Here is a 14,492-nt window from a genome sequence, read left to right as displayed (position 1 = left end):
GCTTATGGTCGTCTTCGAAAATGCCAATATTAATTTTGTCAGAAAGTTTTGGTCTTGGAGAAATAATTTTATTCATTGGAAAATTGTTAAGAAGAAAATATATTCAGAGGAAGGCTGAATCTAAAAATAATTGTACAATAGAAAGTGTCATCCTTTTGTACATATGACTTATGACTCAACGTGAGGGCTATTAGTCATTGAGAAACTTTGTTTTCCTTGTTATAACAACAACAAAAATAAAAACATATTTAATATTATCCAAAATGTATGCTATGGATCCCTGTGAAGCACTAATAAAGGTGTTTTTCTCGTATATTAATGTGTACCAATTGTGTATAACAAGTGTGTATGGCTATAGATATTCAAATGAAATTGACCAGGTTATAATCTTTCTTTCTAGGTTCAACTTTATGAATGTTTTGGAGAATTGTCCAGATTATAATACTTCCTTTTAGGTCCAACTTTATGAATGTTTTGGAGAATTGTCCAGATTATAATACTTCCTTTTAGGTCCAACTTTATGAATGCTTTGGAGAATTGTCCAGATTATAATACTTCCTTTTAGGTCCAACTTTATGAATGTTTTGGAGGATTGTTCAGATTATAATACTTCCTTTTAGGTCCAACTTTATGAATGCTTTGGAGAATTGTCCAGATTATAATACTTCCTTTTAGGTCCAACTTTATGAATGTTTTGGAGAATTGTCCAGATTATAATACTTCCTTTTAGGTCCAACTTTATGAATGTTTTGGAGAATTGTCCAGATTATAATACTTCCTTTTAGGTCCAACTTTATGAATGCTTTGGAGAATTGTCCAGATTATAATACTTCCTTTTAGGTCCAACTTTATGAATGCTTTGGAGAATTGTCCAGATTATAATACTTCCTTTTAGGTCCAACTTTATGAATGTTTTAGCAGATTGTTCAGATCATAATATTTCCTTCTAGGTCCAACTGTGTGAATGTTTTAGCAGATTGTTCAGATCATAATATTTCCTTCTAGGTCCAACTGTGTGAATGTTTTGGTAACAACAACTCAGCTTGTTCCTGCCCTTTCAAAATTACTTCTTTATGGTCTGGGAGTAGTTTTCCCAATTGAAAATGTCTACAGTGCCACTAAAATAGGTAAGTAGAACTGAACAGAATACTACTGTGTGTTACTGTTATCATGAATACTACTGTGTGTTACTATTATCATGAATACTACTGTGTGTTACTATTACCATATTATCTTGCAAATGTCAAATATTCTTCTAGAATCTAGAAAGACGAACTACTGTAATATTAAAAACTAAATCCTTTTAGTGTTACATATTTTGATTAATTATATTGGAATGTTTAATTTATAACTTTATTATAAGTTTGATTGTTTCTAATTGTAGTTTAATGTTTTGAAAACCTCATCTCGACTCCCAACAAACGTTAATACTTCGGATTTAGCACTGTACTTTGATTATACTAAGAATATTTTTATAGATCATTAATTACGTAATGCTTTAGTATTCTATCAATCAACAACGTAATATTGCATTCGGTGTAGGTTACGTTTCTGTTTAGGTTACAAAAGATTATTCTCTGAAGACAACTAACTGTTCAACGATTCTACCAAAGTGTCACTTGACAGAGTATGTTAACGTATGTATCGCATGCAAGGTTGGCTTCATTTCCTCAATGTTCAACCCAAAAGGACACGTGTTAAAACGGTCAGAGTGAACACTTGCAGAACGCACTAACCCAATTTTTGAAGTACCATAGAAATAGTCCTAAGAGTGCTGCAAGAATTATTGGTTTTGATACCAAGCAACTTGGATCGAGCACTTCACTGTGATGGCTCTGTAGTTACCACAGAGTATGTCTGCCAGAGATGATATTTATGTGCATGATGTTCCTCATGTATGTATCTCAGAACGGCTGGTATAGGTATTAACACTTTTACTAATAAAGCTGAGAACAATGTTTCGACCTTCCTAGTCATCTTCAGAGTTATTTCAAGTGGGGTTTTTGTCATCAAGAATATAGAATATTCTCCCTTTACCTCACAGATTTTGCGATGCTTCAACAGTGTTGCGTGAATTATTAATCGCCTCTTATGTTGAGTCAAATGACCATTTTCAAATTTCTACAGTTTAGTGTTCCTAAAACCTTGTTGTAATCTCTTATCTTTTTAAAGGGCAAGGCTCTCCGAACGTTAAGAAATCAGCGAATCACTTACGCAGCCAAAGACCATTCATAGCACTCCATACACCGTTTGGGGCCATTTTGTGTCAACTTCTGAGATATGTATAGTTTTTGAGGATGCATGTTACTTTGACTCGTTCTTACTTCGAGCGCAATTTGGTGAGCTTACCTTGTTGGAAATGATCTACTACTGTGATTGCAAGATCCTCATTCTTTGCTGTAGAAGGTCTTTTACTGTATTTATAGTGGGTCAGAGAAACCTGGTAAATAAACGGTCAACAAAGGAGTTTCTCTCTCTAGAATTAAGTTCTGCTGTCGTGACCGGCTGCTAACTCAATATAGGATTCCCATACAACACGTTTTTGCAAGGTTAATGAGATCTCAAGCAATTATTGCAACAAAAGAAAGGATACAGTTATAAGTGAAACACAAACACGACTAAGAAAAGTCGCAATAAGTGTGGAAATTCTGCATCACCTTAACACAACCAATCCGAAAATTCACGAACAAAACCCGAAAGTTAAAGTATGGGAATGAAACATTCCCACCTTGTTGGAACAACGTTTACTTTGTTATTGTCATTAGGAAAACTTCTACAGTCTGAAGAAATATATATTTTCATTATTATTGAAACTGTTCGTTTGATTTCTTAAAGAAGATTAGACATATTTCGTTAAGCATGTATTTCATTGTTGTTTAATTTTTTATGTATTTTTTGGATGAAGGAAAAGAGAGCTGTTTCGAAAGAATCGTGTCAAGATTTGGGAGAAAATGCACCTACGTTGTGGTAGGAGTTGGGAGAGACGAAGAAGCAGCTGCAAAGCAGGTACACTTATTATAATAATAAACATTTATGCACTAGTTAACACTTTGTTTAAGAGAAGGGAAGATGAACAAACAGTAGTTAAAAGTAATAGTTTTAACCACCAGTAGAATAACTGAGATGATGTAGTTTGGCCCTGTGGTAGAGCAGGCAATCCATGTTCGAACTTGTGCAGTAATATAGTACATCACTTACACTTTAAGATGGTGGGCGATACAGTGCTGCAGGCTATCTCTTTCCATCCGAGCAGTAGTTCAACATCAGAGACACCGACAGGTAGCTTTAGATTAAGTTATATTCTGTATTTATAGCAAATCTACTAAGTTTCTTCACAACTGAAAACATATCATCTAAAGTACACTATACCAAATTTGTAGTTAGAGCAATGTCCAACCCTTTTATATTGTATTGGGCTCCAGATTTGCACCCTAAATGTTCCGAGGTAAGTGATGACTCCAAAGTTTAGTTAACTTTAGGACCAAAACTGATCTGTCAGGAACAAAAATTAATATTTTCTCGACAGGTGGTATGGGTATTAAAACTTTAATTAAAATAAAGTACATAACAATGCTTCGACCTTTTAGGTCATCTTGAGGTTAACAGAAAGAGTTTGCAATTGACCGTTGCCGGCACATGCCCTGTACCAAGGACTAGCATGGCCAGGTGGTTACGGCACTCGATTCGTAATCCGAGGGTCGCGGGTTCGAATTCCCTTCACACCAAACATGCTTTCCCTTTCAACTGTTGGGGGCGTTATAATGTGACGGTCAATCCCACTATTCGCTGGTAAAAGAGTAGCTTCAAGAGCTGGCGGTGGGTGGTGATGACTAGTTGCCTTCCATCTAGCTGTACACTTCTAAATTAGAGATGGCTAGTGCAGATAGCCCTCCTATAGCTTTGCGCTAAATTAAAGAAAAAAAACGTTTAGAGAATATATATATTTACGTCAATAAGGCCGAAACGTTGTTCTGTACTTTATATTAATTGAAGTTTTAATACTCATACCAACCGTCTTGAGGATACATTTTTAGTTCAAGTGGGTTTCTCGTCATCACGAAAAATTAATATGATATTCTGTTTTGAGAATACGAAATATAATTAAAACTTCAAGAAGTGATGAACAAATAATTTTAAGTTGCTCTAAACGTCATAGGTAGGAAGGTTTTATGGGTGAAGTTCAAATTTAACAAGAGCTCAGGGCGATATTTTTTTAAACATTTAATAAATTTCTACCGTTGAAATAAGCGCAAGTCAGTGTTATATTTTTGCAACAAACAGGAGTTTATAGATGACTTTCTTCGTAATCCAGACCTTCAATAATAAGTTTAGACATGTTTCTGTTAACTTTTATACTGGTTAATAAACGTTTTCACAACTGTTCAAATGAAAATAAGCATTCGTTACGATTATGTAACCCTGGACATTCCAAACAACCCATACGTTAGATCTACAACACATACAACTTTTTCTTAAATATTTTATGTTAATAATCACAACCAGCAACAGTGAGTTATAACTCTAAATGTTATGATGTTATAATCCTGAGATCGATTCCTCTTGCGGTCCCACAACGCTTATAATACGTTTTATGGTCTTATGTTTACAACAAATAAGCTATTTGTTTGCAAAAAAATATTTACCTAATAATCGTTCTTAAGTTACATTAGCATTTCGATGGTTCAGCAGTGAGTCTTGGGGCTTTTCAAGCAACAAATCGGGTTTCAGTACCCGTGGTGGGCAAAGTATAGTTTACCCATGATGTAGCTTTGCGTTTAATAACAACCACGTAACTGAAAACTCCAGGTACTTTCACTACCATGGGCACATCTATATTGGACATACCATATAAATCTTTGATTTAGCTTTGCAAGTAGTAACTAACTGCTCTGAGAAATAGATATCTACTATAATAAAGTCATAAAGTTCATAATTAACTCCATAATGTCAGAAATATTGCATATTAATTTCCAAGTGTTGTAGATAAATGGTTTGTTTGTTTGAATTTCGCGCAAAGCTACTCGAGGGCTATCTGAGCTAGCCGTCCAAATTTAGCAGTGTAAAACTAGAGGGAAGGCAGATAGTTATCGTCACACACCGCCATCTTTTACCAACGAATAGTGGGATTGACAGTCACATTATAACGCACCTACGGCTGAAAAGGCGAGCATGTTTGATGCGACCGGGATTCGAACCCGCGACCCTCAGATTATGAGTTGAACGCCTTAACTCACCTGGCCATGCCGGCCTGTAGATACATGCACAAATAACTATTTTACCTAATATTTCTAACACTCTCTCTTTATATCATTTTTCATGGACAAGAGCTGTTAGAGTAAGTGAAGTGTAATTATCAATTTTATTTAACTCATTTACAAGACATATTTTAGGGTAAGAATGATAAAACAATATTATTTAAATATTTTACTTGAATCAACTTTATTACCATTCAAAAGAAATGACGAAACGGTAAACTTGTCTTCTTGTTTACAGAGTGAATAAAAATAATTTTGCCCTTTTGTTAAGCCTAACATGGTGCCACTGTCAGTTTATTATAATATTGCAGATTTAGAAAACGCAATTTCAATTTAGTACAGACATATAGCCATGCATTTATTGGTTATTGCGACATAATCACAAGTGTTAATTTCTGTGTTGATACCTCACCGGGTGTGACTTAATAGTTAGCATTGTTGAACTGGGAATCAGATAGTTCATGGTTTTCGTTCTTTTGATGCAAAATCACGCTCTGCGTTTTAGGCCTGTGAGTGTTACAGGAGTGATGTTTTGAATCCGACAATTCTATCAAACAAACGTAACCCAAGATTTGGGGAGTCGATGCAGTAGACTGCCTGCATTACAGTTAGTATATCGGTCAAAAATGAGTAAGTAAATAAACTGTTTCTATGGCTACTGATGTAGCAAATAAATCTGGATATTTACCAGGTTTTTACAGAATGCTCTTATGTAAATAATGTTTGCAGATAAAGTATACTTGGACATGACATAAGAAAAATGCTACCTCATCAAACCATTATAACAGTACACGAACACATGCCATTTGTTGTACTGTTCAAAGAACTGTCGTGATTCTGATTGCGGTTTATGTAATAAGCTACTTTGGCCAAGAAAAAGAAAAGAATTTGTTACTACGGAGAATGATTCTATGTATTTGTTTAGTTTTTGTCAAGTTAAATATATTGTCTGAAGCTCTACATACAGGAATACATTAACGCTGTTCTGTGTTTGTTGTTAGCTTTCGTTCTTGGGAAATTTGAGAGCAATCATTAATTGAAGGCACGGGCGAGAAGAAACACATTAATACACGAGTACGTAAGCGTACAGTACCAGTTTTTGGAATATGTCGTTTCGCATTCCTGGGTTAGTGATATACGAAACTATCATTATTACGTGGAATTAGAATAAAGTTTAAATGTTCAGGTTTCTTCTTTGAAAATGACATCATGTACTCGTATAATGAGAACTTCACGCTACTACATTAACAACTAAATACACAAGTAAGCAAAATCTTAAACTTAGTTATTTTCATTGACAGAATCGTGCATAATTAGATGTAGGAGGCGCCATTATAGGTTTCTATAAGACATTAAAAACAACACACATTTTTTTCTTTAAGAACTAAAATAATAGGTGTGAAAATGGCAAACTTCAAATGATCCTAACCACTCTAAACATTAATGCGATATTTTGAAAAATAATATTAAAATCAAAGCTACAAATGACACACAAAAACGGTATTACAGAACTATTGCGTTCTTCAGTTAGCGTGCAATGAATCTTCAGATCAACGTGGTTATCACTACCTTTCTGGCTCGAACCCTAGACCTTTCGTACACCATGTATCTATTTTGGCACTTGACTTATAATAATCTGAGGGTCGCGGGCTCGAATCCCCATCGCATCAAACATACTCGCACTTTCAGCCATGGGGGCGTTATAATATTGGTCAATCCCACTATTCGTTGGTAAAAGAGTAGCGGAAGAGCTGGCGATGGATGATGGTGACTAGCTGCCTTCCCTCTAGTCTTACACTGCAAAATTAGGGACGGCTAGCGCAAATAGCCCTCGTGTAGCTTTACGCGAAATTCAAAAACAAACAAACCCAGGCGTCGCAAGGTTTAGTTTAACCTCTATGACTTTACGACACTGAGTTACTATTTGGAACAAGGATTATAATAATCCTTATATTAGTTGTTATAGGGCGTGGCCTAGAGATTAGGAAGCTTGAGTCATAATCAGAGTCTCTGTTTCGAATCCCAATCATCGAACATGTTCGTAGGAACGTCAAAATATAAGTCAATCCTACTATTCGTAGGTGAAAAGAGTACCTCAGTATTTGGCGGTGTTGACTAGTTGCTTCACTCTTATCTATCACTGCTAAATTAGTGACGGCAAGCGCAGATAGCCCTCGTGAAAGGACGAACATGTTTTGTGGGACGGGGACTTGAACCTGTGACCCTTAGATTACGAGTCGATCGCCCTAACCACTTTGCCTTGCAGGGCCCGTGTGGATCTTTTATGGAGGTAGATATTATATAATATTTTCTTTATTTTTTCTGTTTGCAGAGTGTTTGTTAGCGATGTATCAGATTATCTGATCTACATATACAAAAATAAAATTTACCTTAATTTGGCGTTTCAATTTAATTATGTACTGCGAACATAGGCTCTTTTTGACATTTTGTTGTGTGGAATTTTTTTTAACTGTTCAACATCACTACTGGACAAAATGTAACTTCTTTCAGAAAGACCCTGATTTCATTGTAACAGTTGCTTATAATTACAACCACAAATAATTATCTAGAATTATTCTTGCAATGAATAGACCCGTTTAAAATGGAGTTTTCATCACGAAGGTGGTGACGATTTGCCTTGGATCCTAATCGCGTTTTAAGTAGACTTTTTTTATCGTATAAAGGGTAGAATTTTTATTGCCCCTTATTTCAAGAAGACATTAATATATCATGAAGTCTAGCAGTAAATGATTTTTAACACTTTTACTTCGTAAATCAACAAAGCCCCTTGCTTTGTGGAATCTCTCTTTAACATATGTTAACTTTCACATTAAGTCATTTTCGGAGCTCATCCACTTCTGGTACTTTACCTTACCTTTATGTACATAATGTTACTGTCGCCCAATGGTGGAATATTGTTTCATTGTTGTACGTACATCTGAACAGGACAAGTCGGCAAATTCAATTGATTTTGATTACGTTTGGTAGAAAGATGTAGCGTCCCACTCGGTGAAGGTAGGTTAAAGGTCAAAGTCCAAATAAAAAGTTATAATTGTGGAAAAGTTGGAAATTTGAAAAGCATTCAAAACTGGAGAAGAAACGAAATAAAAGAATGATACTGGAGCTTCAATCTTCATTCCCGACACGGTTGGTGATTATTTCAGGTTGGTTACAGCAAAAGTCAAAAACACTGCGGAGAAGAAGTGTATTCAGAGACTTTAGTTTTTAATATGTTTCAGTTTTTAAACTGTTTCAGATATGTTTGCACGAATTTAATTGTGCACAAGTATATCGAATTAATGACATGTTATTTTCTATCAGACAAGCAAGTACTGTTACTCATGAAAGATCACTGCAAATGTTTCGTGGGTTAGAGTAGAACGTGAGACAAGGGTGTGACGCATCCATCGTAAGCTAGCTGACTGTTTCAATAGCACGTGCACGATCGCGTTTTCATCGTGATGGAGCTTTTAGTGTTTCCGGAGTGTATAAATCACATTACTGAGTTTGTAGTGATGAGCGACAAACAGGGTGAGGCGGTGGGGGGAACATTCTACTGTACGACCCTCTTATTTAATATATTGCTTGGGGCATATAGCTTTACACAGCTATGAATGACGTATTCCCTGTTTGTTTTTTGTTATGACGTAAGTTTCAAAACGAGCGACGATAACAAAAAAACTGATAAATGGTCACCTTGAGAACAAGTAAAACAACGCTTATTTTAAGCAGTACTCAAATGGAATGTGACAAAGTCAACAACGGGACGCATTCCAATATTGGTACAAAAATGTGACATCCCATGTCCATTTCAGACCAAATGAATCATTTTGAAATACGTTCAATGTTGCATACTCGAGTCTGTTGTAGATTGACGATTCTTCTTGCACAGAATGGAGAGGTACGCGTTTTTGGTTCAGTCATTGGAGCATTACGGTTATTTGTTCAACATTTGAAAGTGAAATTCTTGTGGAGCATTTCTATTTATATGTCCACTTTCAGGGAAGAAATAGGTGTTGGGAACCTAACCTTGGGTTTTATTGATTTTCGAAAACAAAGGTAGCTCCAACTGAATTCTACTCGATCTCATGAATATGCCTAATTCAGGGGGTACCCATCCTCACTAGAGCTTATGAAGAGCACTCCCGAATTTCTACGCGTGCTTTATTAGTTTGACATTGAACATATTGCCTGTCACCCTTTTCAAAAACGGAATACATATAGATGTCATGTAGGCCATAGAGAAAATTTAAATTTTAACGTTTTATGGAGTCTAAACAGATCTTCTAGCTGCTGTTTAGATAAGACACTTAGTCGTGTGTCGCTACTTCCGTCCCATTTTGTTTTTTTCAAAATCTTTAAAGCACTAAGTATTTTAACGTTAAGTTTAACTCAAAATAAATCAATCAAAATTGAACGAGGTTTGTAATGATAAAATTGCTTCCCCTTCTTTTTCAAAAATTACAATAATCTTCATAGCTTTGGTAACTACAACGTCCACAAGTTTAACTCCTACTTTTCCTTATCACAACTACCTTTCCCTTTCCCAGAATGTGCCCAGAAGTTGCTCGTGGTCAGTATCTTCTGGGAAAGTGACTTTATCTAGTTATACCCTTCCCTAACTCCACGTTTATGAATCTAACCTCAGGATAATGGATTTAGATTGTATTCATAGTCGATTTGTTTATTTGTTTTTTAATTTCGTGCAAAGCTATACGAGGACTATCACAACCCACCGCCAACTCTTGGGTTACTCTTTTACCAACGAATAGTGGGATTGACCGTCATATTATAGCGCCCCCACGACTGAAAGGGCGAACATTTTTAGTGCGACAGGGATTCGAACCCGCGACCCTCAGATTACGAATATAACGTCTTAACCACTTGGCCGTTCACAGTCGGACTTCAGCTTTGCCGGTGCAAGTTATGTTTGAAAAAAAATCTTGTATGACAATGACAAAGCAATTTATTTGCTGGTATAGTTAATGATTTACGGTGATTAGATATTTGCGAGCTTTAGAGAATGTTACTTACATATCATGTGTATGCATCTTAATTTTGTTTGCAGTAAAACTCTTTCGTGGTGTTTTTGATCTTCTTTTGTATGTTAAATTACAAATTTGGAGATGTATAACAAGAGAGATTCCAAAGAGTATTTTGTTGCTGTGTGTTCTAGGAATTCACACAGCTACACATGTGCTAGCCATCCATAATGTTGAGCAGATAAACTAGAGGGAAGACAGTTAGTCAATAGCACCTACAAGCAATTCGAGCTACGTTAATCGAATAGTGGGAATTGACCCTTCACTTATATAACACACCCACAATCCCGAAATGCGGAGCATAATTTTGCGGAAACATGACGCATACCTGGATCCTCAAATTCACAGTTCGATACACTAACCATTAGGATTGGATTAACCACAAAGCTACCCTGGGCTATTTACGCTCTACCCACCACGGGCATCGAAACCTGGTTTTTAGCGGTGTAACCATTAGGCAGTATTAGTTTTGCTTGTGAAGATATAAGTAACTTGGGTTATATTTCTCTAGTATTTAGACAGATTATTTAGGTTACTTCTTTTCAAGGATGTACACTCAATGTCAGTTACGTTATCTCGAGTAGCTTTGTGCGAAATTCCAAAAACAAACAAACAAACAGTTACGTTATCAAGCACTAAATAACCAACACGAATCCACCACTTAAAAACAACGCAAACAGTTGCTTCCTTTGGTTTGGAAGGAATCAGACAATAATAATTTCTGTACCTACTTTATAAAGGTGTGGTTTTTGAGTACTAACAAGGTAAAAAGGTATCGAAGTTACTTTGTTGAACAACGACAAAAAAAAGTATGTGATGGCTAACACGAATATACCGTCACGAGCAGAGAGAGGCTGTAGAAAACAGGGTGAAGGCCATTACTTAGAACAATGTTTTCTAAGATCACGTGAGGCTCGCGGATCTGCGTTCCCATGATGACTCCTCTTCGAAAGTAGGATGACTCTTATATTACAAGCCAAATTAATTACATAAAGGTCATTCGAAAGAATACATAGAATTAATAAAAGGGAATGACAACGTTTCTGAAATTTTAGCAGATTGGGAAAATCCCAGCTCAGCAGCGTAGTGAATTACAAATGATAGATATGTTACGAAAAATACTACGCGAAGTCATACTGATGTAACTGATTCACTCTCCCCTTAACGACGGAAACTGAATACGGATGAAATGGTAATTGTGTTTAGATAGAGATCTATTGTGTAGCTTAATGTTGAAATAAAACAGCGAGTCGCCAAGAAACAGCAGCAAGTTTCTACCAAGAAGAGTCACCAAATAGTTTCTGTAAGAATTAGATATTCTAGTCATGTCTATAACATATTTGAATATATTAAACGTAAATGTTTACACAAAACTCCCAATTAAAAGTAGCGTCCCTAAATTTATCTACAAGTGTAAACTGTTTTTGGAAAACGTGTATTTTATACGATACCTACACGTTTATGAGTAAACATAACCTTCCAGAAATCCAGGTTTTGACATTTTTTGATTCATCATCACAAGGACGATTTTTACCCAACAAAATGTAACGTAGTAGTGGCTCCATTCTATATATCGACTTCGAGGGGACAGAATAACTTACTTCTGTAGTTGTTTAATAACTTGTTTGAAGAATAGTTGCATCAGTGCTGTATTGTTTCGTTTTGACGTTCGGGCACCATGAAACTTCTGGGTATCTTCCAGAGGAAATCTAAAAAAAAGAACAAAAACGATTTTATTAATTTTTCATGAGTTTATAGTAGTTACAAAGTAATACTTGAAACAAATGTTAGTGCTTTTTATAAACCATTAACGTTTTGTTTTTTCGGGGAAGGGGTAATTTCTTTAAATAAAAAGAAATATTGAAAAAGTTAGATATAATATATATATATATATATATATCGTAAGAAATTCTAGTGAACAACGTGCTTATCATTACTATTAATATTGTAGGGAAACTATCAGTATTCTGAAATAAACTTTATGAAACTGAAAAAAAACAACTCGTCCGTCTTATTGTTGCGTGAATGAAGACATCGTGACGTAAGATAAAATAACTTTTGATGCGCTTGTGGTAAATGTTTAAGTACCACTTTTTGTAATAAAGTATCGTGAGTGGATGTCTAATTGGTTTTTAAGAATATTTTCACCCGATCATATAAATATTATAGAGTAATAAAATATTCTGGCCTGTAAAGAATCACACGTGTAGCTTGTGATACCACAGAGCCGGTAGTACAAGGACCTTATTTCTAGTATCTGTGATACCATAGAGCCTGTAGTACAAGGACCTTATTTCTAGTATCTGTGATACCATAGAGCCTGTAGTACAAGGACCTTATTTCAAGTGATTGTAATATCGTAGGGTTTGTGCTTATGATACAAACACCTTAATTCCAGTCCCTGTAATATTATAAGGCCTTTAGTGCAAGTATCTGATTTCTGTCTTGTGATACTATAGGAACTGTGGTACGAGAACCTTATTTGTAGTTCTTGTGATACTATAGGAACTGTGATACGAGAACCTTATTTGTAGTTCTTGTGATACTATAGGAACTGTGGTACGAGAACCTTATTTGTAGTTCTTGTGATACTGTAGGAACTGTGATACGAGAACCTTATATGTAGTTATTGTGATACTATAGGAACTGTGATACGAGAACCATATTTGTAGTTCTTGTGATACTATAGGAACTGTGGTACGAGAACCTTATTTCTAGTGCTTGTGATACTATAGGAACTGTGGTACAAGAACCTTATTTCTAGTGCTTGTGATATGCTTTTCTCTCTCTCTCTATTCCCTTACCATCCAGAAACGTTTTGAAATATTATTGAGTCAAAACTCTACCTTTGATAGAAACGTTACGCCTACGTCTTTGGTGAGTTAAGCCCGATTTTAACATTCTTACATCGTACGTCTGCAGTGTTGTCAAACTCTAATCTTAACATTTTCAAACCTTACACATATAGTTGAGTCAAATTATAATATTAGTAGATTTTAAGCGTTACGCCTTCAGTTGGGCCAGACTGTCACCTTTAAATCTTTTAATGTTGTATATTTATCATTAAAAGAAATACAACATTAAAATCGTTACACAATAAGTTACTAGAACAGTCGTGACCTTAAAAACACCACCTATGTGTCGGTGTTCTTAAAGGAAAATCCCTGTTTTAATAACTGTTTATTGTCTGATGATTTCAACGTTGTATTCTTTTTACTTGTACATAAATGTTTTACAGAAGTCTTGTTTTATATTATGTTTATTGTTGCACCTTTAGTTGGATCAAACCTTAACATTCTTTACCTATATCTTTGTATTTATTTCGATTAAAATCCTAAGAATATTGTTTTGGCGGTACCTTATTTGGATCAGAATTTTAACTTTTACATTTTTAAACTATACATTAGCACATTTATTTTATTTTGATTCAAGTGTTAAACATTGACATGTACCTTAATGTTCTGTTTCTGACACAACTCAACCTTAATGTTCTGTTTCTGACACAACTCAACCTCAATGTTCTGTTTCTGACACAACTCAACCTCAATGTTCTGTTTCTGACACAAATCAACCTCAATGTTCTGTTTCTGACACAACTCAACCTTAATGTTCTTGACTGATACCCTAAATAATTTAGTTTGGTTAGCCTCCAACTTTGGCGTTCTTAAACTTTAATGTGTTTGAGACTTCTCAAACTAAGATTAACGACATCTTGACACAATATTTATTTTTACTTGCCACCAAGAAACTAAAGAATTTTTCGTGAGTTTTTACAGATGTCCAAATACCCTCGTCGAATGTACTTAACATGTTTAGTTAGGCCATTCCTCAAATGTAACATTGTTAAACAGAGACGTCAGAAGAGAGGGACTTCCTTTTCTAATACCGGAGGCCCTCACCCACTTTGTCTTACTTTCCAATTAATTTAGATAAGTTTACGATCATCAAATTTCAGTTGAGTTTTTGATCAAAAATAGTGACTCAGTATAATTATAGAAATGTTCTAAAGTAAGTGTGAGGAAGAGATAAAACAAATATATAACCAAGACCGTGTCAGGGGCTCAATAAACTGATCATTTTGTTCAATGTTGTCACTCTTATTCCTGACTTTCACCATTTCTTGATTCTCACTACATCATAATAGTCCAAAATTGCCACTGGAATTGAAAAAGGTGTGTGGTGAAACATGCCTACT

General features: G+C 35.3%; 1 protein-coding gene across 40 annotated transcripts in view; it reads left to right on the top strand.

Annotated features, from left to right (window-relative positions):
* The window catches only part of LOC143238328 (protein phosphatase EYA1-like), a 241,022-nt gene that overhangs the window by 214,481 nt on the left and 12,049 nt on the right, over positions 1-14,492 (top strand). For 36 of the 40 annotated variants that reach the window (XM_076478438.1, XM_076478442.1, XM_076478456.1 and 33 more), the window contains 2 exons: positions 1,006-1,127; positions 2,906-3,006. In XM_076478438.1, coding sequence (XP_076334553.1) covers positions 1,006-1,127; positions 2,906-3,006 — 223 coding nt within the window. Of the gene's footprint in view, positions 1-950; positions 1,128-2,905; positions 3,007-14,492 lie in introns of all 40 variants that reach the window. The other 4 variants (XR_013020532.1, XR_013020531.1, XR_013020530.1 and 1 more) reach the window with 1 other exon arrangement.

The sequence above is a fragment of the Tachypleus tridentatus genome, chromosome 13, assembly GCF_004210375.1.
Source record: "Tachypleus tridentatus isolate NWPU-2018 chromosome 13, ASM421037v1, whole genome shotgun sequence".
NCBI lineage: Eukaryota > Metazoa > Arthropoda > Merostomata > Xiphosura > Limulidae > Tachypleus > Tachypleus tridentatus.
The sequence above is the reverse complement of the archived record's forward strand: the minus strand, read 5'-3'. Positions and strand labels throughout refer to the sequence as shown.